The sequence below is a fragment of the Balaenoptera borealis genome (genome assembly GCF_965194805.1).
Source record: "Balaenoptera borealis genome assembly, chromosome: 20".
In the NCBI taxonomy this organism is placed as follows: Eukaryota; Metazoa; Chordata; class Mammalia; order Artiodactyla; family Balaenopteridae; genus Balaenoptera; species Balaenoptera borealis.
Genome location: NC_138879.1, coordinates 48,653,377 through 48,681,211, shown reverse-complemented (window position 1 = coordinate 48,681,211; position 27,835 = coordinate 48,653,377). Strand labels below are relative to the sequence as shown.

Sequence of the window (27,835 nt, the reverse complement as noted above, 5' to 3'; positions counted from 1 at the left end):
GACACTGGCCCTTTAAACAGAGGGCTGGCGGCGCGGGGTGTCCATGTGGAGCTGCTCCATGCCGTGTTGTCCTGCCCGCCCATTGGCCCGCGGCCCGGTGACATCGCCTAATAGGATGCGAACGCACTGCGGGGGGAGGAACGGAGACAAAACGCGGAACCGGATCTCCACTCCGCTCCCTCCGCCGGTTCTCTGGCAGCCTCCTGCCGTCAGCTCCGCCCAGGGGCGGATCCCGGGGGAATTGCGACAGCCTGATGGTTGCAGGAATTAGGTCACGTGTGGGTAGGGAGCGGAGACCCAAGGGTCAGGCCAGTCTCTACCATCCTAAGGTTTCCCTGACCTGGAATATCCTTATTTGAGCTAACTTAAGTCCTGAATTTTCCACCCCTCTTTCCCTCCAGCAGTACAAATTTCGTTGTGAATGACCCAAACACGCCGCCGTTGCTCAACTTGTGGCTTGCAATCGGGGCGGGGCGAGGCAGGAAAGCGGAAATGCAGGGCGCGAACCCGGCTGGAACTTCTCCCACCCCCACCCAGGCCACGTGTGCGCGCGCCGTCTCGAGTGGGCGGGGCCAGCCCGCCCTGGACCCCGCCCCTCCCTTCAGGAGACGCCGCGGCCCTGCGGGCGGGGGCTCCGGTCCGGGCTTTGGCTGCGGCCCCGGTGTAGTAGCGGGGGCGGCGGCCGGGGGCAGCGCGGCTCCTTCCCTTGTTGTGTGTGTCGGTGCCTCCTCGCCATCTTGTTGCAAAGCCTTTTCTTGTCGGCGGGACTCCTGGGGGCAGCGGGGCGGGAGGCATCAGAAGGGAGGAAGAGAGGGAGGGGAAGGAGGGAGGCAGTGCCGCCTTTTTTTTTTTTTTTCTTGCATCAATTTTTTTAAATTTGCAAATTACATTTTGCAAACATTTGGGGAGACCTTGATTTTTCTCCCCGCGCTCCCCTGTTCTTCCCTGTGGAGTGCGCTGCGCCGCCCAGTCCTGTCGCCCCCCGGAGGTGATCCCTCCCTCCTGCCTGCCCGCCAGCCTGACCTGTGCCCGGTTCGCGGGCCGCAGTCTCGGCCCCGGCGCGCCCCCGGCAGCTTTCGGCGCGATGAGCATAGAGACGTTACTGGAGGCTGCCCGCTTCCTGGAATGGCAAGCGCAGCAACAACAGAGAGCACGTGGTGAGCGGCCGGGTTGGGCCCCTGGGGCACCAGGGAAGGGGAGGCGAGCGACCCCGGTCCCCGAGCCCACGCGAAACTGCGAGCGGTACCCCCCTCCCGGGCGGCCCGCGAAGCCGGGCAGTGCAAGGATCCACGCAAGAGCCGCCGCCCGGGGAGGAGTGTTGTGGGCAGTGAAATTAATGAATTCATTAACATGCAGGGAGGACCCGGCTCCTGTGGACGCCACCCCAGCTGCCTACCACCCCTTGTGCACCTTTCGTGGGGGGCTTCTTTCCCGTGGGCCAGCGGCGCCCTCGGTAGGGCTGAGGATGTGCGAGCCGGGGGGTGGGGTGAGGAATGGTGTTGCGTGGGGGTGGCAGACCCGCGCGTGTGTGCGTGTATGCACGGGGGATGTGTGATGCGAGCCTCGATGAGAGCGGATGGATGGACGTGTACACGGGCGAGTGTCTAGTGCACACGAGTGGGCGTGTGTGTAATGGAGTGGGGGGTGGAATTACTCTACGCGGAGCAGCTCCCCGGCTTCCCTGGCCCTGTGCGGGGGGCGCTCCCGGCATATCTACGCGCCGCTTGGGGCGGAGGCGGCCTTTGCAGAATGAAATGACATCGCGTGTCTTATGATCCTGGCCAGCCCCGCCTGACCCCGCCTCTCAGAGCTGGGCTGGGTCGCGCGTCAAGGGTTTGGGTGAGAGCCGGATGATTGGACATCTGCGAAACGGCCCGCAGGTCTCCGGGGGCAGCCCCCGGGCCCCCCTTGCTGCCCCCCACTTTAGCCGGTGTGGAATGTGGCGTGTCTGCGCGTTCCAAACCCGCTTTCGGCTGGAATGTTGCGTGTGCCTGCGTTCCAAGCCCGTTGGTTACACCGGGTGGTGACGTGGACCGGCCCCGCCCCCGACCACGTGCACGGGGGACACTCCCGCTGGGGACGGCGCGGCCCAGCCCCTCCCAGCCGCCTCGCGCTCGGCCGGGGGCGGGGCCTGGGCGGGGCTGGCGAGGGGCCTGGCGCTGGGTTGGGCCCTGGCTCTGGCCGCTGGGCATCTCCTTGGGGAGAGCCTTTGCCCTACGAGGGAGGAGCCGAGCTCACCTGTCGGTTCTCTCCCCAACGTCCTGTTTTTGATCCCGGGGCTAGGGAAACCCTCAGAATCACCGAGCGACTGGACATATAGAGCTCACATACTCCCACTGACCCCCCAGACGTTCTCACCAGGGCTCCCTGACAGCACCCCTGGCCGCGGTGTGGAATGAACTAGGCGAGAAGGGGCAAACTTTGGTGCTCTCTCGACAGCGGGGAGACGGAGATTTGCGATGCCCCCTATTCCCACGCTTCCTTGTTGGTAGACCCCAGCTTCAGGGTACTGCAGAAATAGGGACTGGGGGAAGACCTCCGTTTTCCGGACTGCTGCGAGGGCCGCAGCCCTGGATCGGCGTGTGTGCAATATCCGGGGACTGCTGTCCCCTCCAACCCTCCCCCAAGCCCTTCAGCCGGATCGGTTGTGGTGGAGAGAGTGCTTCGCCCTCCTTTCCTTTCTCTCTGCCTATTGTTGCTTCAATGATGAGTCATGCAGGAGGTAGTAGTGTGTGTTGTGTGCGCGCGCGCGCGCCTGCAGCGTGTACCGCCGCCGCCGCCGCTCCGGCGGGCGGGGGAAGCAGCAGTGGACCAGGGGCGGGGGAGCGGCGGGTCAACCGGCCTCTCAAGGTCAAGAGTCACTCGAGATATGTGAGACCGACAGTGCTTGGGTTTTCGGAACTGATGGGCCAGGACGTCAGCTCACGCGCCCCTCCCCCTTGTCTTCGAGGTCCAGAGCAGGGTCAGGTGGTGGACAGTGCAGGTGGTGACCGAGAATGTCCTGCGTGCCGGACCAGCGGCACGGGGAGGAGCGTGCACAAGATTTGGAGAGACTGAGTCACCTGCTGCCACCATCAACACAATGCAATTCAGGAGTTCCTATTGTGTCCCCACTGTGTACTGCCCACTGTGCTAGGAGGCAACAGGATTGACCCTGCTGTTGCTCCAAGGGAACACTCACTTCAGCTTTACTTTACCCGCAGGCTGGTTGGCCATATGGGGGAGGGGAGAAGACCCTCACTGTCATGTCTACCATGCTTTCCAAAATAAGTCAGTCCAGAGCTGACAGTAAGAACCACAGTGATGACTTGAGCAACACTTGGAAGGAACCTGGGAATGGCTCTCCTCTAAGAAGTTGCAGAGCCCTGCCCCTCCTCCAGGTGGTGAGAACTGGGGGCAGGGAGCTGAGGTGAGGCTTCTTGTTGGTGGGGCAGGGGGTCTTAGGGGATGGATGGATGGATGCTGGAAAGCCAGATTTACTCCAAAAACTCATGTGTAGATAGCCAGACCTGGCTGCAGCAGCTTAATCTCGGCAATTCATTTTTTTCTCTTACTAGAGGTTCTGTCCTCTAACTTGGGGTGGGAAAAAATGGGAGAGAAGCGGGTGCTGGTGAGCCTGCTGACCAGAACTGCTTTCTGGGGGTGTGTACCTCATGGGCAGCCCTGAACAGGGATCCTGTCCTCTGGGCCCCCGTTCAACCTCAAGCCTCAAGTGACAGTTTATTGACCTAGGCCAGCCAGTTTGCTCAAACGATGAACCGAGGATGTGTGTGCACGTGCATGTTTGTGCACGAGGGGAGAGAGGAAAGGGCAAGGCCATCCTGGTGGCCAGCAGGAAGGCCTGGTCATTTCCAGCAGTCATGGAAGTGACTCAAATGGGACCCTCTTCTACCTGAGCTAGTCGCACCCTGTGCCTGCCTCATGCACCAAGCTCCCTGTTACATGTAGAAGGGGAAAACTCCCCTGAACATTGGGGGCCACCACCTGGTGTGGACTCCTCTGGCCCCAGGTCTGTGCCTGCTGAGCCCCTAGGCCACAGTGGCTTGGGGGAAGCTCAGAGCCCATACTCTGCATTGTCAGCCTGGACCCTTGGCCCCTGCATCACCCAGAAGGGTCATGCAAAATTCTCTGGGGGCAGCTTCTGGGCAGAGCCGAGGGAAGGTGCCAGAGTATGTGTGTGAGAAGAGGGGTGCACCCAAGGGTGCAGCAGAGCATTATTTTGAAGAGCCTAAACCCATATTACTAAAACCCAGTTTGCTCTCCCCACTTTGTTTCCCCCTGCCCAGTGCACAGGAAGGGGGTCAGTGCTGGTTGGGGAGTGAAGGCAGGAGGCTGTAGTGGGCTGGATCTGGCCTGGGGCGCCCCCTCTTCTTCACCATCAGTTAAGCTTTTTCATGCTAATCCAGGTGTGGTAGAGCTTGGCCATTCACCTGGGTCCTTCCTGGCATCTGTGAGGCGTGCCTGCCTGGCTCTGGAAGGGAGAGGGTAGGTGAGAAGGAGGTTGCCATCTCCTGGGTGCGCTTTGGAGTTGACTTAAAATATGGGGAATACAAGGTCTGCCTTCATTCTGGGTTCCCAGAGCACCTGGTCTTGGGGCTCGGGGCCCTGTCTGTCCCCCTGCTTGTGGGAGAGTGGAACACTTGCTCCAAGGCCAACGAAAGTTCAGGTCCTGGCTCAAAGGAATGGTGATGGGGCTGTTTTGGGCCCTGAGCTCCAGGACCTTGTCTTGGGGGTGGGGTGGGGGGAGGTGGGGAGCGGACTGGGGATGTCCCAGGCTGGGCCTGAGAAGGGCTCCTTTCCCAGTGTGGTCTGTGGGAAACAGGAGCGCAGAGAGCTGGTTTTCTCTGGGCCTGTAACAGAAGCCAGGGCTGCTGGCTTTTAGCAGCAGGCTGGTGCAGGCCTGTTAGCTTCCCTTCCTGAGGGGCAGGGGAGACACGGAAGAGGCCGTGCCTGCTGACTCCAGCCCTTGAATGCTGGCTGCTGGGAAACCACTGAGTGTTTGCCCTCTCAGAACACTTCCCCCCTACTTCCTCCTTCGCCTCTTCTTCTCTGTGGGAGGGAGGGGCTCTGAGCAGGCCTGGCTCACACTCAAGTCGTTGATTGGCCAAAGGGCCCTGAGGCCTCACGTTTTCGGGTGCCCCTGAGCCCAAAGACCTGTGTGGTGTGGTGCTCTTCTGCCCAGGGGGCACTTAGCTAACCTTGCCCCCTAGCCCCACCCCTTGGGGGGTGGTGTGTTTGGGGGTGGTGTGTTTGGGGCGTGTCGGCCCTGTGCTGTCAGCTCTGTTAGTCAGCAGCGTGGTGAATCGGGCAGGAGGGAGGGCTGGTTGACCAGCCTGCTCCCTGGCCTGGGGGCTTCAGCCGCTCCCCTGGGCCCTGGCCCAAACCTGTAGCCTGGGAACTAGAATGGTGGGGGGCAGGGTGGGGATGGAGAGGGGCCTCTGGATCTGGAGGGGCCTCTCCCTTTGCCCTGTTCTCAGCCCGCTGCTGAGCAGGCCTCTCCTGGCGGGGCTTTCAGCAGAGATGCTGAACTGAGGCGTGCAAGGTTGTCAGAGCTCACTGCCCTGTTCAACCCCTGTTAAAAAGCCCTGCTTTCCTTTCTGCCTGCCTCTTTTGTAGTGTTTGCTGCTGGTGGTGGTGGGGAATAAGTTCCAGCACAACAAAGGGCAGAGAAGGACCAGATGCATTTTGGGTATAGACCCTGAGGAAACAGGCTTTGGGACCTAGCCTGGGAGTCCTGAGTCCTGGGCCTGGTTTCCTCACGTGTGAGCTGAAGGTGATGTCCCTGCCCTGCTTGCACTGTGGGGCTCTTGTGAGATACAGGGTGTGTGTGTGTGTGTGTGTGTGTGTGTGTGTGTGTGTGTGTACACGCATATAGACACCTAGTGAGCATATGTTGGCACAGCAAGTACCAGGCATTCACCAGGTGTCAGGAGACCTGGCTGGGTTTAGCCCCCGTTTTACCTTTGACTCACAATATGACCCTCAACAAATCATTTTGCCTCTTTGAGCTAATTTATCTCATCTATGAAATGAAGGTACCGCCTGCCCTCTAGAAGGTACCTCCCCAGAATCTGGGATTTGACCACTTCCTCTATTGTCCTGTGGGCTGGCCTCTACCCACCTCATCTATCACTCCCTCCCCTTAGCCTTGCAGCCCCTGCTCATCACCTGCTTAATCCTTCAACATTCAGGGTGCCAGGCCTCCAGCACCCTCACTGACAGCTCCTGCTGCGCCTTTCCACAGCCTCTCTCATCCCCCAGCCTGGATTGTTATCCCTGTTATTTGTCGTATCCCCTCACCCCACCCCCGTCTGTGAGCTCCCCAACAGCAAGGACCAGGAGTCTGTTTTATTTGATCACTGCTGCGTCCCCGGCGCTTAGCCCAGTGCCGAACTGTCAAGTGTGGATGAGTATTTGTGGTGTCACTGGGTGCTGCCTGGGATGGGGTCAGAGAATGGGTTACAGCTGGAGGATGGGTGAAGCTGGGGCCCAGGACCGCCGGCCCTGCTGAGACATCCCTCGCGTTCTCTCTGCGCAGAGGAACAGGAGCGGCTTCGCTTGGAGCGGGAGCGGGAGCAGGAGCAGCAGAAGGCCAGCAGCCTGGCCAGGCTGGCCCACGCCCTGCCGGTGGAGGAGCCCCGCACCGAGGCGCCGCCCCTGCCTCTGTCGCCGCCCGCACCCCCGCCGGCACCCCCGCCCCCGCTGGCCACCCCCACCCCACTGACTGTCATCCCTATTCCTGTAGTGACCAGCTCCCCTCAGCCTCTGCCCCCGCCCCCGCCTCTGCCCCTGGCACCTCGCCAGCCGGCTCTGGTTAGCGCCCCTGGACTCAGCATCAAGGAGTCAGCCCCCCTTCCCACCAGGCCGCAGGGGCCCACTCCTGCTCCTCTACTGCCGGACTCCAAGGCCACCGTTCCGCCCACTGGCAGCCCCAAGCCTTTGCAGCCCCTCCCCACACCCATCCTGACCATCGCCCCACACCCTGGAGTCCAGCCCCAGCTGGCCCCCCAGCAGCCACCCCCATCCACTCTTGGGACCCTGAAGCTGGCACCCGCTGAAGAAGTCAAATCCTGCGAACAGAAGAAGAGACCTGGGGGGTGAGTGAGGTGCGGCACAGGGGCTGGTGGGATGGAGAGGAGAACCAACGGCCCACAGCCTGAGCGGTGTGCACGAGAGAAAGTACCCTCCCAAGCTAGCCTGTCAGAGCTGCGGCCCTGCCTCCCCAGCCCAGAAGCGCCTTCTTATATTTGGATATGTCCTCACCGAGCTGTGACCATCCCCACCCTGGGGAGTGGGGAATGGTCATTGCCCTCTGTTGTTCTCAGGCTTCTGTGTTCTCTGACGCCCTCCAAGGTTGAGGCTAATGGCATTTCGAGGCCTTTGGACAGGGTATTGGATTATGGGGCTCTTGGGTAAGGGACGGGGTCCACTGGCTATCCCAGGAGCCCTTCACAGGTGCATGGATGTGATGGAAGGTAAAGGGGTTGTGAATTACGAGCCTACATGTGCCCTCCAGGGGGTGTATGCCCCACGACACAGGGCGAACAACTGAACAGCTCTCATCGCTGCTCCTCTAGAGAGACAATGTCAGGGACAAAAAGCCTGTGGCATTTGGGGAGGGGGGGCAGGGGGTGGGAAGGCCGCCTAATTGGGCCCTCCTCCCTGAGCCCCCTGTCTGTCTGGATTTCAGAATCGGAACCAGAGAAGTCCACAACAAGCTGGAGAAGAACAGGTGTGTGTGTGTGAGCTTGTGACTCTGGGCCCGCCCCGCGAGCTACCGGGACGGTCCCGTCCGTGGTCCCCAAGCTCTCCTTAGGCCTTCCCTCCTGCCCCTGGCCCCCTGGCGTCTGGCTGACCGGCGCTGCTTCCTCTCCCCAGGAGGGCCCATCTGAAGGAGTGCTTTGAGACCCTGAAGCGCAACATCCCCAACGTGGATGACAAGAAGACATCGAATCTGAGCGTGTTGCGCACGGCGCTGCGGTACATTCAGGTATGGGGGAGGGAAGCAAGGCCCAGAGGAGGGCGGGCGACGGACACTGCGCCGGCTTCCTGCGCGCCCCGCCTCCCCTCCGCGGCCCCGCCCTCGCTCCCTCACCGGCTCCCCCGCCCGCCTCCACGCGGGCGCCGAGCACATGGCCCGGCTGACGTCAACGGGGCTCCCCGCCCGGGAGGGGGCGGGGGACCGGCGCGCGTGCGCGGGGGAGCGCGGTGGTGGCGCTCGGCTCCCCTCCCCCGCCAGGCTGCCCCGCGGAGCCCCGCGATCGGCACGGTCCCTGCGGCTCAGTGTCAGCTCGGTCCGCGGCCCTGCCTTACCGCCTGCCGCGCGTTAGTGCCCCGGCGGGTGGGAAGGGCGTGGGGTGGCCGGCGCCTCCACCGCGCCCGCCCGCAGTGCCTGGGCGGGAACCGGTTTCAGCCTGAGACTATCACGGGGGCGGGGGGGGCGAGGCGGGGGGCTGGGCGTGGCTCGTTCCGCAGGGTGGCGCCCTTGAAACACCTCCCCCCCCCGCCCCCCCGCCCCGGCCCGCGAGTTGTAACCCAGACGGACCAAGATCCTTGCAGTAAGCGCACGGAGGTGCCGCCACCTGACTTTGGGGGGTAAACCTAGGGGAGTGGGCAATGCGGCAGTCTGGACGACGAGAAGCCCCGGGGTCACCGAACCTAAAGACTTAACGTTCTCCTTCCCTCAGGGTTTAAAAGAAGCTCTTTTTTTAAGGGACCCTCCTGGCCGTGTGTCCCTTCCCTTTGGGCATTGGCTCCTCTTTGCAGTACGGGGCGGGGGGAGGCCACCGCCAGATAAGACCGTTGCCATGACGGCCCGAGTTTCGGTTTCCCTGGAAACCGGCCGAGGGTTCCGCGTGCCGGGAAGGAGGCTGTGGGGGTGGGGCGAACGGCCATGCTCGGCTGCCCTGGAGACAGAGCCGGAGGTAGCCGTTGGGGAGTGGGAGGGACTTAGGGCTCCCGGGCTGCGGGGGCGGGGCAGCCTCAGGGTCTCCCAGTCGACGCTCTTGGGAAGCTTGGGGGTTGGGCGGCATCACGGCCCGGGTGGGCCACCCTTCCCCCGGCCTCAACTACCTCAGGGGTCACAGCCCTGAGGTAACCGGAGCCAGACTTGTTGAAGGAGGGGGGCGGAGGCGCTGCTTCGGGCCTGCTTCCAGCCGGCAGTTCCCTCCCCGCCTTCCGCCAACGCGCGCCCTTCCGCCCGCCCTCCGGACGAGGTGGAGGGACTGGCGCGCTTCCAGGCCGCTTCCCGGCACGGGAGGGGCGGGGCCGGGCCCGCCGATTGGCAGAGCTGGGCGGGGGGCGGAACTCCGCGCGCGGACGGAGGGTGCGGCCTGTGGGGAGTGACGCAGCAAAGCCGGGTCCGCGTGGGTGCGCGCGTGCTCTGGGAGGGGCGGGGCCACGGCAGCCGAGAGGGAATGGGACAGAGACAGGTTTGGGGGGAGGGGACCCAGCCTCGGGTTTCAGAGGCGAGGATCCCCGGGAGGCTTATTTTCTGGGATGTTTCTGCAGAACTTGGGCTTGAGTCTAAATTGCTAGTTTTTCAGCCGTAGGAAGTCATGTAGCCCGGGAGCAAACCCCTGTCTAAATTATTTGACATTTTCTGTGAATATCGGTTTCCTCTTCTGCACTGCGATGATGCTAAGTGGGAAGAAGCAGTAGTATTTTCGTCATAAGGATGTGAGGAGGATGGGCCGTCTATAAATATTAACTTGATAGCAATTAATGAGACGTAGGAAGGATGGAATGGTGCGTTCCTCCCTGTAGGCACGTACTTAGGTCCGGAAGCCTTGATTGCGAGACGGTGGATTTGAAAAGTAAGTCAGAAATAAGAGACTCAGTAGAGCCAGCAGACTTGGGATTTGGGGCTGGGCTGAGTGGGAAGCAAGGTGGACCCAAGCTGTCCAAAAGAGATACTTGTCCTGGGGCTAGCAGTGGAAGCAGAAATGCTGGAAAACTTAACAAGGCTCTCTATAAATCCTCAACTTCATTTACTCATTCAGGTACTTTTGGACAGCCCTGTGTCTGATTGGGAGGCTAGAAAGTGGGGAGCAAAGGAATAAACGTGGATCTCTGTCCTTAGATTGGTCTTGCAGCGGAGTATCACATAACCAAACAGAACTGTGTTACGAGGGCATAGTAGGGATAGGGGTCATAGGATCTGTTCTGGGGAGTTAGGGAAGTGGCTGCTGAGGAAGGGGCATTTGAGCTGGGACCTGGAGGCCAGGGTGAACGAGACAAGTGGAGGGCAGAAAGCCCAGTGCAGACCAAAATTTCTTCAGTAGGAGGAAGCAGGATGCATTTTTGGAAGTTAAAGGTGGTCAGGAGGGTTGCTGTGCAGAGATGGAGGCAGCAGGGCACCAGATGGGAGTTGGAAGGGAGTACTGGAGAGACCACGTAGGGTGTGGAGACTGAGGGCTTTGGTTGTGTGCTGAGGTGGGAAGCTATGGGAAGGCTGTAGCCCCCAGCCAGACCCACAGTACCTTGGAGGTAGTAAAGGATTTGAAGACAGTATCAGTGAAGTGGACAGAAACAGGAAGAGAAGTAGACAGGTACCAAACCATGCATCCAGGTAGTCTTAGAAAGGAAATGGGTTTAGAATGAAGCAATGGGGACAAAAGTTAGACCCTGGGAAAGCTTTCCAGGGATCTCTAGGCCTGTGGAGAGCTGGACTAGGCGAGAAGTGGAGGTTTTGGCCTCTGACATCCTCTCTTCCTGAGCCGGCAGTCTACACTCCCCGCTAGCTAGCAGGTAGCATTCAGGACAGGCACTTCCAGCCCCCTGTATCCAGGTTGGAGTGAGGGCTGACTCACCCCAGGCCTCATCATCAATGTGGCTCCATCCAATTGGCATGTCTAGCACTGGCCTCTCAGGGTAGAGCCAGATGTGTCTGTGTGTGCGTGCGCGCGTGTGTCAGTAAATCGGGGCGGCGGGGAATCTTTCTGGCAGAAATATGGGGAGAGACAGGTTAATCTCAAAGCCAGGATGATAGAGCTGTGTGTGGCTTGGGACTGGCAACGAGTATAAAAGGTGTAAAGCTTCCAGGTCTCAGGTCAGTACAGAGCATCGCTGTGTCTGGGTTGCGTGTCACAGGCATTAATGTTGGAGGCATCTCTGACTGGTGAGGCCAGGAATGTAAGCAGTTTGGGGCTGCAGGAGGGAGCATGGGGAAGTGGGCCTAGCTGGTGTGTGGAGGTGAAGACGTTGCTGTGCCTGGGAGGTCAGGTGAACAGTCAGGAAAGGCTGTTGAAAAATTGCCCAAAGGAACTGGAATCAGGGGAAACTCAAGTCTAAGGAGAGACTGTGATTCTCCTGTAATGAGGCGGAGAGACAGGGTAGAGGTGGGTACCAACGCCCTCGGGTTGTCACAGATCCTTCCCCCGAGGCTAAGACATCACTCATGGCTCTGTCCTGGCCACTGGTACCCTTAGGGGATGTAAGGTAACCAACCGCAGAACAGTCGTTGCCCCGCTCCCAGGGTTGGACAGGGACAGCGTGTATTGAGATGGAAAAACAAAACGTGGAATATTTAGGGGCTCGTGTGAGCCAGTGTCAGTCTCAACACTGACAGTCTCATGAAACGCTCAGAGGTGTGGTGCCAGTGCCAAGAAGGGCTTGAGAGCAGGAGGATGTACCAGGAGGACGTGGGATGGGGAGGGACAGTGAGGAGGCGGGGGCCCAGTGGTGGTCCTGGAGCACAAGCAGATAAGACCTGGAGGGGTGAGAAGGGAGGATGTGTGTGTGAGCCAGTGGGCTCTACACTTGGCTGTGAATGGCAAGCCTTGGAAGCTAGAAGCTCAGGAGTAGGTCAGGTAAGAGACTCGGGGGGCAGCAAGCAAGATTGTCCTTGCTGTCTGGTGGACGCAGCAGTCATGATGTGCCTGGGCTGAGGAAAAGCTGGCAACAGGGAGGCCTACAAGATTTAAGATGAGATGGTTTAATAAAGTGTCAGTCGGGAGGTCGCAGAGGACAAGGAGAGAGTTTCGGTGTGGAAGGGAGTTGAGAAACAGGACAGGAGCTTGCAATTCAGAGCTGCTAATAAGCATCGTTCGAAGGGAAACTGGAGACCCTTCTGACGGGAGCATTGCCACAGTCTGGGTAGCGGGGCATCCAGCACCTGTGGGAGGGTCGACCTGAGAGCTTGCCTGTGGCCCTGGGGGAGTTGAAGGGGAGATGGTGCTGTGGACAAGGGAGCTCTCTCCGGTGTTCTTAGTGAAGTGGGTAGCCTCAGTGTCACGGGGGAGGAGCCACTTGCGACCTGTGGTAAAGGACGGAGCCTCTCCGTGGGTGCTCAGGCTGTCCTCCCAAGAGCTGTTTCTCATCGGCCGGGGCAGCTCAGGGGCAGATGTGGAAGGAGGGGCACATTGCAGGGCCTGGGGTAGCTCAGCAGCCTGGGGCGTCTGGAGGGCTGTGGGCAGCGTGGACGTAGAGCGGTGTGGAGAGGCGGCACAGGTGGGCACCGTGGGGAGGAGCCCAGGAGGTCGGAGAGGAGGTGCACAGCCAGCAGCTGTTAGGGACGAGATAGAGAAGGTCAGGGAGATGAGATGGGGGTCTCCAAATCTGGTGGCTCATCCTCCAAGGGTATTGAAGTTAAGGAGACTAGTGAATGATGAAGGGGAGAGAAGGGCAGGATCGTCTGGGGGTCTTTGAGGCATGGGTTCCATGGAGCGTAGCTTGTGGCATCCGTGAGTGACAGGATGGTGTGAATGACAGCGGGGGCCTTGGGCACCACTGAGAAGTCTGTTACCCTTTCTGCTCTGCTCTGCAGAATGGAGGGAGGTGCCGCCAGGACGGTGGATGGGGCAAGAGGCAGCGAAGCCCCTCAGGACGGAGTTGTTGTGGGGGTAGGGGAGGGACTGACCTGGATCCGCACCTGCCTGAGAGCCCGCGGTTGCCAGATGCTGGGCCTCCCTAGGCAGAGCCGTGGACCAGGAGGCAGGTGTGGTCTCCAACAGCCCCCGTCCGCCTGGGCCCCTGGTCACTGCACAGCTGCCCCTGGGGGCCAGGTGATCTGGAGGTGAGGGCGGCGGCGGGAGCTGTTTGTGGTACCGTGGGCCCCGTGGCTGCCGCTCAGGATACCTTGCTGTTACTGGCCCTGTTCTCCAGTCCCTGAAGAGGAAGGAGAAAGAATATGAACATGAGATGGAGCGTCTGGCGCGGGAAAAGATTGCCACGCAGCAGCGGCTGGCGGAGCTCAAGCACGAGCTGAGCCAGTGGATGGACGTGCTGGAGATCGACCGCGTGCTCCGGCAGACGGGCCAGCCTGACGACGACCAGGCCTCCACCTCCACTGCTTCCGGTGAGCTCCACCCACCACCCGCACCGTGTCGGCCCCGCCCCAGCCCCGTAGCATTCCGGGGCCCCCAGGGTCACCTGCTCCTCCGGGCTCTCCCTGCCAAGCCCTTCTGACCTGCCTATCCGCGTGACCCCCCACAGAGGGCGAGGACAACATAGACGAGGATATGGAGGAGGACCAGGCCGGCCTGGGCCCACCTAAGCTGAGCCATCGCCCCCGCCCGGAGCTGCCGAAGCCACCGCCCAGCACCGCGCCCGCGCCTCTGCCTCCTCACCCCCAGCCTGTGGCCCTGTCTCCTGCCCACCTCCCCGGGCAGCAGCCGCCGCCGCCACAGCAGAAGACACCTCTGCCAGCCCCTCCTCCCCCCCCAGCTGCCCCGGCCCAAACGCTGGTGCCCGCTCCAGCCCATCTGGTGGCTGCGGCTGGGGGAGGCTCCACGGTCATTGCCCACACCGCCACCACCCACGCCTCAGTCATCCAGACTGTGAACCATGTTCTGCAGGGGCCGGGTGGCAAGCACATCGCCCACATCGCCCCCTCGGCCCCCAGCCCTGCTGTGCAGCTGGCACCCGCCACACCCCCCATTGGCCACATCACGGTGCACCCTGCCGCCCTCAACCACGTGGCCCACCTTGGCTCCCAGCTGCCCCTGTACCCGCAGCCCGTGGCGGTGAGCCAGCCCGTGGCGGTGAGCCACATCGCCCACACCCTCTCACACCAGCAAGTGAATGGCACGGCCGGGCTGGGGCCCCCGGCCACAGTCATGGCGAAGCCAGCTGTAGGGGCTCAGGTGGTGCACCACCCCCAGCTGGTAGGCCAGACAGTGCTCAACCCTGTGACCATGGTCACCATGCCCTCCTTCCCGGTCAGCACGCTCAAGCTGGCTTGAGGATGAGGCCACTCAGAGGCCCCCTGTGGGGGCAGGGAGGGAGACCTGTCCCCCACTCTCCCACCCACCAGCTCCACACATTCCAGCCAGGCCCAGGCCCGCCCCACCCATACCCACCCCCAGGCCTCCTAGGGGAAGGGGGTGCAGAGACTCTGAGCCAGGGGAGGGAGGGGCCTCCCCAGGGAGCTGGGCACAGGGCAGGGGGTCACCCCACTGCACTAGGACTTGACAAAGTGATGAGAGACGCTCTGGCGAACGTGCCGCCTGTCCGGCCTGGTGCCAGCTCCAGTGCCGTCCCGCCCCCGCCCCCCATCCCCGGAAACCAGTGCGATGTGGACATCGTGTTCTCCGGCTTTCCCCTGCCCTGCCCACCTTCCTGTGCTGCTGCTGCTGCTATTGCTGTGTCTGGTGAGATGGCTGAGCGCCCGGGCCCTCCCCTCCCAAGCCTCAGCTTTCTCTTCCCTGGGTTCTGGAGGGGAAAGGGGGGAAGCAGAACTGAAGCAACTTGGCCCGGAAAGCTGGGGACTGAGGGGGGCCCTGCTCTGAGTACAGGTGACAGATCCTAGGATGTGGCTTGTGTGGAGTCCCATAGACTCCAGACAGGTGGGCGCGCCAGCCTGGATCTCCCCAACCTGGTTGCAGTCATTGTGACTCATCACAGCAAACTAGTAAAGACAATTCTCTACTAATAGTAAACCAAACCCAAGCCCTTGCCAAGCTTCCCAAGCCCTTCAACCCTTGCCACTGGGCTCCTGTCTTCAGGAAGGCAGGCTGAGGGTGGGGGCGGGGAAGGAGGAGCTTGGCTGTCTCCTCCTGCCCCCCCCTTGACTTCCAGCCAGGTTGGGACTGAGAGGGGGGTGCTCTGGACCCTGTCCCCATCCCTGGATTTGACTCTTGGCTTCCAGAAAGTAGAGAGGAGGTCTGGCCTCTGTTCGGTACTGTGCACTCCCTGGAGGGATGAGTACACCTGGATGCCTCCTTGCTGCCTGGGAGACGGACCAGCGTCTGGCCTGGGTTCCAGGAGCCTGAAGCCACGCTGTTGAGGTAATCAGGAAGTTAAAATCCAGGGGCTTGGCCCTGGCGACCTGTGGGGAGGGAGCATGGCCAGACCCGGGAGGACTGTTGCTTCTGACCCAGCTTCTCCGTCTCTGGCACCGTCTTTCTTTCCTCTGAACGTCCCCCTTTCTCCAGCGGGCTGTTCTGAGCCTGCCTTCCCCAGTGGGGGCTGCTGTGTGCCACCACCTTCCTGTGAGGAAAGGTCCTCAGCTGGGCCAAGGGCAGGGCTGAGCTTGGGGTGGGGAGGAGCAAGGGGGCCTGTGTGTAGGGGACAGTTTTCCCTGCCTTCGCCTCAGCAGACTGCTTTGGCTTCTCTTTTTATGTGCATATTTATTACAAGTGGCCTTGTGTCAGACACACTCAGTTACACATGTGCACACTTGGCTCCCCACCTGGACACACTCACCAATGGCCTTTCAGAGTGTCTGTGGAGGGGGAAGCCAGTGCTCCTGGGTGTGAAGTTTGAAATGACAGCCCGGGGAGGGGGACACTGAGGAGGCCAGCAGAAGTCTTGAGTAGATTGAGCCACCTAAGAACTCCCTTTCAGTTCCTTTTGGTCCTGGAGACCTCTCTGGGGACTGTTTCCTTTTCTCCCAGGGTGGGGAAAGGGAAGGCCTTCTGGACACCTCAGAGGTTTCTACGAAGGCACCCTGTACTCCCCCCCAGTTGCGGCTCCCACCTCACACTTGCCGCCTTTCTGCACCTGCAGCCACTGCCACTACCACCCTGTTTTGGGCGGAGCTGGTTTCACTCTTCCTGGTGTGATTATGTTGGAAAGAGCAGAGGGAGAAGGGTAGGCCTGGCCCCCAGGAACAGTCAGAGAAGTACTGGCGAGCCGTCCTCCTCTCAGCTCTGCTCACCTTGAAACTGTCCTGTTAGCCAGTTGCCCCTCGGGCCTGCACAGATACCTCATCCGCCCGCGCCCCTGCCCCTCCCCGCCCCCACTGCAGCAGTGCGGGCCTCGGAATCTAGTGCCGAATGACTATGTCCAGATTGGTGACGATGGGTGTTGTTGCTGTTGTTTTTGTTGTTTTCGTGAACGCTGTGACGCTGTGTGCCCAAGAGGGCAGCCTCCACCCAGCCCTTCCTTGGACATCTCCCCTGAGAGCTGTCAGGACCACATCTGTCCTCGCCCCGTGGGACCGCCTGCCCCTCCCCTCCCTAGCCCTTCCAGCCTGGGGGATGCGTGCGCACGCACGCACGCAAACACACACACATCTTACCTCTCATGCGTGTTTTACTTTTTGATGTTCAGAGTGGCTCACTGGCTGGGAGTCTTTACCTCGGGGAGATGGGGAGGTTGGTTCCTTGGGGGGCCAAAGAAGGGCAGGGAATTCCTGGAAGGGAATTAGGGGTCACCATAACCCCTGCCCTTTCCAGGAACAGCTTCTTCTTCCCCCATCCCAGAGTCCCACCCCCATCCCCCAAAGAGGTGGCCCTTGTTTACAGTGAGGACTTGGTCACTGTGTCTCTGTTTCCTAAAATATAAATCGTAGCGACCCCAGACTGTAGAGATTTTTATGTGTTTGGATACATCTGCTGTGTGGGAAAAAACAAACAAAAAAACTACAAAAACCCTAATTTTGTACATATTGTATTTTTACTATTGAACTGTATTCTAGTGGCTGTTCATGCTCCAAGACATTAGGTATTGAGACATGAATACTATCCATGTAATAAGCACTTGCCTGGAATAAAATATAAAATTGAAATAAACCTGCACTGAAACCCGAGGCGGAGCTGCCACCTGCAGCATCTGGGTCATTTTGTTGCAAAAGGAGACAGAGACGTTCAGGGAAGGACCTCCAGCAAGAAGCAGTAGCATCCTTTCCCTGTTGATGGGTTGGGGGCAGAGTCTTCAAGCAGATTCCAGGCTGATGGAGTTTAGAGAAAAGATGAGGGACCTTACTGTTCTGATCCCAAGGCTCAATCCTCAAGCCCTGAGAACTGCAGTTCTGGTCTTCCTCATGCTTTTGCAATACTTTACACTTCCTCAAACCATTTTTACAAACACTATCTTGTTTCATCTCCTAACAGCTCGGTGAAGTAAATAGGTCAAGAAATAGCAGATGAGGAAACAGGTTCGGGGTGGCTGAGTGACTTGCTAAGGTCACATGACCAGCCGGGGACCGTGTGGAGCTGCAGGCCCATCTCAGCTGGTGCAGAGCTGTCCCCAGGCACATGCCACCCTGCCCTGGGTCTGTCATGGAGTCGGGGATCCTGAACTCCAGAAAGTTCCAATGGGAAAGCTGGAGGATCCGTTCACAGGAGGGCTTCCTGAGACAGGGTGTACTTCTGGGATTGTAGTTAGGACAGGTCATCTGGGGAGTCTATAAGGCTGTCCCTTTCAGGGAAAGGAACAAGAAGATGAAGTTGGAGGTCAGGGGTCAAAAGAGCCATGTCCTAGGCTGAGCCTTGGAGACCTTGGTCCTTGTAATGACATCTTTTCTCCCCAGTTTAGGAGAAGCCACCCATTTGGCAGGCTGGTAGGTGGGGAGGTAAGGGAGAGTGAGATCAGGGAGCAGTTAGCTGGGCCAAGCTGTAGACCAGCCAGGCCACCGCTCTAACTCCCTGACACTTGCCCCACTCCCAGCCGCAGCCCGGAGAACTGACTCAACTTCTCTTCCTGGGGTGGGTCTGAGGCATGTGGGGATGTCATCGTGGGGAAGGGACTGGTGGCCACCAATGCCGCAGGGTCCTGTTCTCTGAAGACCCGACCTCAAAAAAGGCCGGGCTCGGTGCTCCTCCCCACTACCCTACAACCCGCCAGCTCCTTTCATTTGTGAGATGCTTGCTCCCTCTGCTGGTAGCTCCAGGAAGTGGTCGGTCCCTTCCACTTGAGGGAAGGCCTGGGGTAAGGGTTAACAGTACCTGAGTGTCAGATGCTGTGCCCAGCACTGGGGACAAAGATGAAGACTCTACCCCTGGCCGTGATGACCCAGTTTCATCTGAGGGCTATAGTACCTTACTCATGCTTCCTGCTACTTCTTTCCACACACAGCCCTCAGCAGACCCATCGTTTTGGCTGTGGGATTCGCTCTGGCCCTAGAAGCTCAGTCTGGGGTCTGGGAGTGCCAGCACTTCTGGGTGGAGCAGAGAAGAGGTGGGAGTGTGTGAAGGAACCAGCCACTTCCAGGCAAGTTATCAGGGGCCTTTGGTGAACTTTCAGGTGGTGTCACAGCAGAGGGAATTTTTTTTTCTTTTTTTTAAGTATACTTGATTTACATACAATGTCATGGTAGTTTCTGGTGTACAGCAACACACACATACACATACACACACATACACGTAGATATTCTTTCACATTCTTTTTCATATCCTTTACCATTATGGTTTATTGTAGGGTATTGAATATAGTTCCCTGTGCTATACGGTAGGACCTTGCTGTTTATTTATTTATTTTATTTATTTTATTTTTTATTTTTTGGCTGCGTTGGGTCTTCGTTGCTGTGTGCAGGCTTTCTCTAGTTGTGGCGAGCGGGGGCTACTCTTTGTTGTGGTGCGCAGGCTTCTCATTGCGTTGGCTTCTCTTGTTGCAGAGCAGGGGCTCTAGAACGCAGTCTCAGTAGTTGCAGCTCACGGGCATAGTTGCTCCGCAGCACTTGGGATCTTCCCGGCCAGGGATTGAACCCATGTCCCCTGCATTGGCAGGCGGATTCTTAACCACTGCGCCACCAGGGAAGTCCCCTGCTGTTTATTTTTGTATGTAGTAGTTTGTATCTGCTAATCCCAAACTCCTAATTTATCCCTCCCCCACCCCCCTTTCCCCTTTGGTAACCATGAGTTTGTTGTCTACGTGAGTCTGTTTTGGTATCAAATTTTAGATTCCATGTATAAGTGATATCACATGGTATTTGTCTGTGTCTGACTTCACTTAGTATGATAATCTCTAGGTCCATCCATGTTGCTGCAAATAGCATTATTTTTTTAAATGGCTGAGTAGTATTCCATTGTATATATGTACCACCTTTTATTTATCCATTCATCTGTTGGTGGACATTTAGGTTGCTTCCATGTCTTGGCTATTGTGAATAGTGCTGCTATGAACATTGGAGTGCATGTATCTTTTCAAATTAGAGTTTTCTTTGGATATATGCCCAGGAGTGGGATTGCTGGATCATATGGCAACTCTATTTTTAGTTTTTTGAGGAACCTCCATACTGTTTTCCATAGTGGCGGCACCAGTTACATTCCCACCAACAGCATAGGAGGGTTCCCTTTTCTCCACACCCTGTCCAGCATTGGACCGTAGACTTTTTAACGAGGGCCATTCTGACCTGTGTGAGGTGATACCTCATTGTGGTTTTGATTTGCGTTTGCCTTATAATTAGCGATGTTAAGCATCTTTTCATGTGCCGATTGGCCATCTGTATATCTTCTTTGGAGAAATGCCTATTTAGGTCTTCTGCCCATTTTTCGATTGGGTTGTTTTTTTTGTTGTTGAGTTGTATGAGCTGTTTGTATATTTTGAAGATTAAGTCTGTGTTGGTCACATCATTTGCAAATACTTTCTCCCAGTCCGTAGGTTATCTTCTTGTTTTGTTTGTGGTTTCCTTTTCTGTATAAAAGTTTATAAGTTTGATTAAGTCCCATTTGTTTATTTTGCTTTTATTTCTATTGCCTTGGGAGACTGACCTAAGAAAACATTGGTATGATTTATGTCAGAGAATGTTTTGCCTGTGTTCTCTTTTAGGAGTTTTATGGTGTCATGTCTTATATTTAAGTCTTGAAGCCATTTGGAGTTTATTTTTGTGTGTGGTGTGAAGGAGTGTTCTAACTTCATTGATTTTCATGCAGCTGTCCTGCTTTCCCAACACCACTTGCTGAAGAGACTGTCTTTTCTCCATTCTCTTGCCTCCTTTATTGAAGACTAATTGGCCGTAGGTGTGTGGGTTTATTTCAGGCTTTCTGTTCATCAGTTCTAGTAGTTTTTGTGTGGAGTCTTTAAGGTTTTCTCTATATAGTTATCATGTTATCTGCATATACTGACAATTTTACCTCTTCCTTTCCAATTTGGATACTTTTTTATTTCTTTTTCTTGTCTGATTGCTGTGGCTAGGACTTCCAATACTGTGTTGAATAGAATAGGTGAGAGTGGGCATCCTTTTTTCCAGATTTTAGCAGGAAGGCTTTCAGCTTTTCACCGTTGAGTATTATGTTGGCTATGGGTTTGTCATAAATAGCTTTTACTATGTTGAGATATGTTCCCTCTATACCCACTTCGGTAAGAGTTTTCATCATGAATAGATGTTACAGCGGAGGGAATTCTGATTGATTACTCCAGGCTACAGGGTCAGCTAGAGGGTGGAGAGGAGTTCCCTTGAGGGGCTTATAAGGTCCTGGCCACAGGATTCCTGGTGTCAACTGGTTTCCTTGCCTGGGCAGCTCTGAGTGAGTTGACAGCAGGCCCTAATGCCCAGAAAGCTAGTGTCCTCTACACCAAACAACATGCTGGTGACTGCAGCCCTCTATCTGGAACTATGGGTGATGGGGCAGTGGCCCTCTGAGGTGGGAGAAGGCAGATGGGAACCTGCTATTTGAGTCCAGCACTCTCCATGCCTCAGTGAGTTTGACCTCTCCTGCCACTACACCCTCCACACTCCTGCCTGAAGCAGGCATCTCAAAGACAGTGCTCAATGGGCAGGAGCCAAGGCCAGAGAGGCCGGGAGGTCTTGTAGGTTCCCAATCAAGCTCCAGCTCGGAGGGCAGAAAGTCTGGAAAGGGGCGGGGCAGGGACCTACATGCCATCCAGAGGCTGGAGAGGCCATTGGTCAGTCTGAGATAGGACTACTGGCTCTGGGGCAAGGTCCCCCGCAAGGGCTCTCTCTAGGTACTTAGAGTCTGGCTATCACCCTGGACCATTCCACAGCCAAGGCCCCTCTCTTCTGGAAACTTTGGTTCTCTCTTTTCACCATCCTTGCCTTGTGGGGCTGGCCCTCTTTACCGCTCAATCCGGAGCTTACAGAATTCCCCAACATAAACAGTCACTGACGGTCCAGTGCCAGCCCACAAGTAGCCACCAGAGCTTCAAGCATTGCCAAATGCTGTGTTTATTGGTCTGTTACATTGAAGAGTATAGTTTCTGAGCCAAAAAACATACACACTCTGCTCCTCAAAAAACCACTGAGTCACTAAGGCAGGCACACAACGGCCACTGTGCTTGGTGGAGGCCAAGGACTCACCTGGTGGGTGGGCAATGGGGCAGGCTGGCCTCCAAACAGGTGGTGCAGTGCCCGGGGCAGGGCTGGGCTGGGGAGACTGTGCTGGATGCAGAGGGGTGGCTGGGCCCTTTCTCATGTTTCTCAAATGCAGGAAGTCTCCAGACCTTAGTGATAGCTGGACAGGCCCAACCCCTGTGGCAGAGTGGCCTCCTGGCCCAAGAACAAGGCCTGTCCTGCATGTATTGATGGGATGGGAAGTGGGGATGACAGAGCAAGCAGTGTGACTAGGCCTGGGGTCAGGAGCTGGGCCCTTCCTAGCACCTCCATGAGCGAGGCTCCTCTAAGGGGGTTTGTGGGTCCCTAGCGTCCTCGGCATCCTGAGAAGCACGTGGAAGGAAGAGCTAGCCTTGCTTCTCACCAAGGACAAGCTGGGGAGATCCAAGCACCCTCCCCTCCACCTCAGGGACTCAGCAGATGCCTGGGATAGGCAATGGGCTGCCCCAAGCTCTGGAGCCCGTCCCTGAGAGGAGACCATGACAGGATTGCCTCCCTAAAGAATCAGCCTGGAGAGCAAGTGCTTCTGCCACATTCCAGGTCATTCTGCTGGCAAAAGCATCACTGATACACAGTTTTGGGGGATGCATCTAATGCATAAAGCAAGAGCAGGGTGGTAAGAGTGAGACTGTACAGATACACATGGGTGCACTGTATAGGCTGAGGGGGGGGTGCATGGGGTCACCTCGGGTGGCCAAAGGCAGTGGCAGTGCTGCTGAGGTGGGTTGCTCCCACCCAGGGCCCATGTTGTTGGGCTGTCCCGCAGTCTCAGGGGAGGGCCTGGAATGCAGCCCAGGTCTCCTGCACCCAGGGCACACACCCAAACTGGCAGCCGTTCTGGCTGCTCTAACTGGGGCTGGTGCGTGCACATGCACTGGGCCTGCAGGGGGACGCTCAGAAGAGATACAGCACAGAGTCCCCTTGACCCACCCAGGTAGGGTCCAGGCAACTACAGCCCTCCTAACTCCACAGGGCCCCAGGAGAGGCCACGGGGAGCTGTCCAGGCTGGGGCTGCCAGTGGCAGTGGGACTATCCCCAGGTGTTTGAGAGGGGAGCAGGGTAAGTGTCCCCCAAGGCAGCCATTCCCTGAGGCTGACCCCTCCCTTCCCGGTCCTGACCTGAGGGCATCCTGGCCCCTGACTCGCCCTGAAGGGCCAGCACTGCCCAGAGTCCGATCCCAGGCTCACAAGCGCTTTGTTAGGAATACAGTTGGGCAGGTGGGTCGGCTGGGGGCTGGGGCAGTCTTGGCTGTGCCGCCCCTGCACCTCCCTCTGTGGGACCAAAGGGGCCCGGAGCCCAGGCTCTGGCGGGCTGCTGCCCCCTGGCCACAGCCCTCACTTGTTCTCTATGAGCATCTGCACCTTGTGGACGAGGTCCCGGGCGATCCGCAGGATCTCCTGGGCGTCGTGATGCTCAGCCCGCTCTGGGGGAAACATGGATAACTGAGCGGGGGCAGCAGTCTGGGAGGAGCCCTGGGACTGCCCACCCTGCTCCGTTTCCACCTGGACTCCCGACATTTGCTTACGGGGCAGGGGCCAGTATTCCCGAGGGCCCCCCAAACCCTGTGCAGGCCAGGAGTGGAGGCCCCCACGCCCCTGCTGAGGCAGCTGGCATGGCCAAGTGGCTCCTACCGTTGAAGAACTTGATGATGTCAGTGAAGTCCATGTTGTTGTCACGGATGATCTCTCGGTAGGCCTCCACCAGGGCCAGGGCGATGAACAGGACAAAGTGCTCCGAGGAGATGTGCCGGGCTGCCCAGATCACCTCCCACACGGCAAACACATCCTCATACGGCAGCTCTGGGGACAGCGAGGAGCTGAGGCTGGGCCTGGCTGTCCACAGGCCTCTGGACAGAGCCTCGTGCCGAGACAGCGCTCCAGGGGCCGGAGTCCTGGGACTCTCTCCACCACAGGAGCCGCTCCAGGAGAGCAGTTCCGTGCCCCAGGCCAAGGCCCCAACCTTCTCCCTTGTAGTTCCTGTACACTGGCCTCCTGCAGAGGCCACTTCGCACTAGAGCAGCCTTTTATAGGCCTTGGTGCTCGGGAAGATTTGGTTCGAAAACAGTTCTGAAAACCATTGCCTTTGGGTGATTTTCAACCCTAGCTGCACTGTGGACTCACCTAATGGCTTTTAAAATCACCACACTTAGGAAGTCTGGGGCTGGGTGGGGCCCAGGGCTCCTCAGGGGGCTCTAAAATACAGTGTGGGTTGAGAACCACTGACTTCGGGGAAGAGGGATCTCCCACCGCCCCTGACCCCAGGCCCACTCTCCAGCCCGCCTCTTACCTCTCTTAAAATCCAGCAGGAACCAGCGGTAACAGAAGTAGAAGTGGGTGTAGTCTCCATTCTGATGCATCAGTTCAAACAGCTCTGAGTCCAGGATCTGGTTTGAGTGGAGAACGGGAGCCAGACTGAACCGGAGCTGCCTCTCCCCAGCGCCCTGCCCCCCAGGCCCCTCCGCGGTGCCTCCCTGGCCGCCTGGCAGCTGCCCCCGCCCCTCCCGTCCAGGCTGCACTCTGCAGCCCCACCTGTCTCTCTGGGATGTACTCTTTGGAATGATGCCATATTCTGGGTGATTTCATCATCAACCGCTCTACGCGCCAGAACTTTCATGAGCATAAGCGTTTGCACGCTGACACTCCTCCTCAATTTGTAAGGTTGAAAATGGTGGGTTTTTTTTTTAATGAAAGAAACTAAGCTTATACGTAAAAAACATTTTGGGAGCGTTCCCCGGCCTCCCCGTGGATGATGAACAAGCCCAGCGCTGCCCGGTCACTTGCCCCGGGGCTGCTGCCGGCCTCACCTGGATGAGAGAGCGCATGTTGGCAAAGTGGGCGTCCATGGCACCCCCGTTGGGGAAGTTCTGGCTCATCCTCTTCATGAGGTGGCTGAAACAGCTGTAGGCCAGCTGGTCTGCGGGGAGGTGGGCGTGAGGCCGGCAAGGCAGGAGACCCCAAAGCCTCACTCCGCAGGGGGGACAGGGCTGGCTCACATGCCCACCCATGAAGACATGCCGTCGCCTTTTCCTTTCTCCAGCTCGGGTCAGCCCAGGCCCAATCCCAACACCCCCTCCTCACCATTGTCGAGGACAACCAGGAGAGGCGCCAGCAGGTCACACATGCCCTGCACGTAGCCCACGTCCAAGTGCTCCCACACGTAGCTGAAACGCCAGGGAGAGTCACTGTGGGTGTGCGCCATCCTCCCCTCCCCTCAGGAACTCCTGGGGAGACGGCCCCTAGAGCAGCCTGCTCCCCAGAGGTCAGACTTCCTGCGACCCTAAAGCACTGGAGCACAACGGCGAACAACCCATAGCCACTGTCCTCGAGGCCCTCAGGGGCTCAGGGAGAGAGACTGGACAGGCCATCACCACCTGACATGCTGGGTGGGGGTCCTCTAAGGCTTCCTGGAGAAGCATGGCCAGAGCTGAGATCTGAAAGACCTCGAGAATGACGAGGGAGTGGGGTGGGGGGCACAGCAGACAGAGGGAGCCGAGCGTGAGTCGGGGACAGGGCAGGGCAGCAGGGCGCTGCCGGGCCTAACCTTTCACGGAGCAGGGTCCCTGCCTCCCCCCGAGCCCAGCCCCACAGTGGCACCTGCACATGATGTCTCTGAGCCGCTCGAGGTTGGGGGGTGTGAAGTACCAGTAGTTGCGGTCACATCGCTGCACATCCTTGTCTATGCGGTGCAAATTTAAGGCCACGGTGTCCAGTAATTCCATCTGGAGGAGTGGAGGGCCCTCAGGGGTGAGTTGGGGGCTGGAGGTGATGCCCGAACAAAGGAAGGCAGCAAAGGCAGGGAACCAAGGGACTCAGAGAACAGAGTCCTCTGGGGTTGCTGAGAGATGGGCGCAGTGCCTCCCTCCAGGACAGTCAAGGCCACCCCACCCTCCAGCCCACCAGCCCCTATCCGCAGCCTCTGGGGCCGCTGAGAGCAGTGCCTGGGGAACGACCACATACAGCGTAGGCAGCAGCACACACGGCGGCGAGCTCCTCCCCGGCCTCCAGCTCGCCGGCCCGCGAGGCCTTCTCCTGGCTGGGGGCCTGAGGCTTGGAGACCTGGGCTGCAGGGACCAGCCCGTCAGAGCCTTCCTCCCCACCGCCGTCCTCCTCCTCAAAGCCCATGCTCTGGCCCTCATCTGTGCTCGACTGGATGCCCGAGGCCACAGAGTAATTGCGGGAGGAAGGCAGTCCTGAGTCTGGAGAGTCGAACTCCACCGACTGTTGCTCCACCATGGTGGTGCCAGTGGGCCCGGCCCCCGCCCCCTGCTCAGGCTCTGGTCTGGGATCTTCGGGGCCCAGGGGCCTTGGAGGCTCCAGGTCATCCACAGAGACAAACACCTGGTGGGGGCGAAGATGGCGGGGCTCACACCTGCACTCCAGCACCGTCCCTCAGCTTAGCATCTCCTTCCTGGGTCAGAACTGAGAGGGATGGAGAAGTCTCCTCACACCCCCACTCCCACCCCATGGCCTCTAGCACTGCCTCCCCCGGGTGCCAAGTGCCCTCTTTGACCCAGCTGACCAGGCTCCAGGAAAACATGAAAACACCGTCTCCAGCCCCATCTGGTCTCACACTGGTGAGAAAAAGTGTGAAGCGCTTCCTGCGGCTGCTGCAGGGAAGAAGGGGAACCGGAGGCCTGGACACTCGATGGCCAGCGTTAAGTGTCACTCTACAAACACAGAAGTCATGAGGCTGCCTCGGGTCAGGACAGCTTCCATAGTGTCTTTGGTGTGGCCTCTGGGGCAGCCTATGGATGCAGCAGACTGGAGGTGTTAGGAAAAATAAGTTCTTCCTTATTTTCAGTACTGAATGTTCTGTACCAGGCAGGAAACCTCTCTAGCAAGTACCTAATCGGTTATATTAGCTGCAGACAAACTGAGGAGAGGTAAGAAGTGAAAAGAAACATATTCTACTGATTGAAACAGTCCACACTCCCACAGATAAGTCACAGGGAAAAGAAGAGACATATACATACAGTTTTGTTTCATTTTGTTTTTCTGTTTGGACTATGTAGGGAAGGGAGTGCTTAAAAAGACTTTTCACTTTGGGCAAGAAGCATGAAGCACTGTTGGGTTAGTGTCAGGTACGGCCATGATTCTGAGGCAATTCAGAGCCTCAGAATAGTGCCAGTGAGAAAGGCTACTTGAGTCCATAAGCTAAGCAGCTGGGTACAGACTCAGGATTTTGCAAAACCCAAAGCAGAAAGAGTGTATGTTCACAAATAGGGGATTAAGAACAAAGCCCATGGAAAGGAGAGTGTGCCTTGGTAGTTATATTTCTTTAAGTCTTGCTCCAACTTGAGTTCTGTTAGTATTAGTAAGGAGTTAAGTAACAAGAATATACACTATCTAAAGAGGCAATTTTAAAGAAAAAACGTTAAGTTAATGAAACAATGTCCTGAAAACTGAAACTTATCAGTTCTGGTTGGGCCCAGCAGCCATAGTTTGGGACTTGATGTTCACCTAAAAGTCAGGGGTGAGGCCAGAAGAACCACACAGGCTGTGAACTGGCTTTGCATAGTCAACTCTATAAGGTGGGACTGCTGTTAAGTGCTCCCCTGGTCTCTGGCCAACAGGTCTTGCGGAAGCTTCTGCAATCAGAGGACAGTAGAGCTGAGAGGGGCCACTGAGGCCCAGAGATGGGAAGAGAAGTCACTCATCTTGTCACTAGTGGACCTAGGACTAGAACCTAGGGAGGCCCAGTCCTAGCCTTCAGGTCTCTCTACAAAGAGGGAGAGCTTCCCTAATTCCCCATGAATTTATCCTCCTCTGCTAGTGCGCTAGAACAGAACACAGCACGCCGTGTCATTTTATTCCTGCAACACCCAGAGGAGTGGGGCAGCAGGGGACTGTCATCCCATTTCTCAGTGGAAGAAAATGAGACACAGACACACTAAGCCGTTCTCCAGGGCTCCACTGCCAGCGAACACTAGAGGTCAGGCCTAGAGCGCTGGTGGCCCCGCCCCCGGCCCCCAGGTCCCGTCGGGCTCACGTCATTGCTGATGGTGGAGTCTCGGTGGATGAGGCGCTGCACGTGGCTGTCGATGCTGCTGCCTGAGGAGAACTTGGTGAGCGTAGCTGGGTGAGCCTCCCGCTCCCGCTGCCTCACCACCACCTCGCAGGCCTTCCACTCCGCCAACACCCGCTGGTACCTCGCTGCCACCACTGTGTCCACCTGTACTCAGACCACAGCGTGACCATGGCGGGAGGGGTGCACCACGCCCTCCTCTGCAGCTGTCCTCCTGGGACAGCTGGAGACTAGGGTCGGGCCTCGGGGTGAAGACAGTGGGGCCACCCTGCTAACATCTTCCTCTGCCCTGTTTCTGGCTGGGAAGAGGCTGAGGTTTCTGAGGCCCCCCCTCCCTGGTTCCCATGGCCTGGGTCC

The 27,835-nt window shown here is 58.1% G+C and overlaps 2 protein-coding genes across 12 annotated transcripts in view; one reads left to right on the top strand and one right to left on the bottom strand.

Annotated features, from left to right (window-relative positions):
* The first annotated feature begins 728 nt into the window (after window positions 1-728).
* Window positions 729-16,972, top strand: MNT (MAX network transcriptional repressor). The gene is made up of 6 exons (XM_082370682.1): window positions 729-1,157; window positions 6,539-7,097; window positions 7,691-7,732; window positions 7,879-7,990; window positions 13,105-13,297; window positions 13,435-16,972. The coding sequence occupies exons 1-6, from the start codon at window positions 1,085-1,087 to the stop codon at window positions 14,181-14,183; spliced, it is 1,728 nt and encodes a 575-aa protein (XP_082226808.1). The 5' UTR covers window positions 729-1,084; the 3' UTR covers window positions 14,184-16,972.
* Window positions 11,920-27,835, bottom strand: part of SGSM2 (small G protein signaling modulator 2) — a 46,618-nt gene continuing 30,702 nt past the window's right edge. For 4 of the 11 annotated variants that reach the window (XM_082370548.1, XM_082370553.1, XM_082370549.1 and 1 more), the window contains 8 exons: window positions 27,443-27,625; window positions 25,411-25,791; window positions 25,048-25,172; window positions 24,532-24,614; window positions 24,258-24,367; window positions 23,741-23,837; window positions 23,086-23,253; window positions 21,266-22,877 (listed from right to left, as the gene is read on the bottom strand). In XM_082370548.1, the coding sequence (XP_082226674.1) occupies window positions 22,789-22,877; window positions 23,086-23,253; window positions 23,741-23,837; window positions 24,258-24,367; window positions 24,532-24,614; window positions 25,048-25,172; window positions 25,411-25,791; window positions 27,443-27,625 (1,236 nt within the window). In that variant the 3' untranslated portion in view covers window positions 21,266-22,788. Of the gene's footprint in view, window positions 12,506-12,859; window positions 13,108-16,461; window positions 16,577-21,265; window positions 22,897-23,085; window positions 23,254-23,740; window positions 23,838-24,257; window positions 24,368-24,531; window positions 24,615-25,047; window positions 25,173-25,410; window positions 25,792-27,442; window positions 27,626-27,835 lie in introns of those variants that run through there. The other 7 variants (XR_014238152.1, XR_014238153.1, XR_014238149.1 and 4 more) reach the window with 7 other exon arrangements.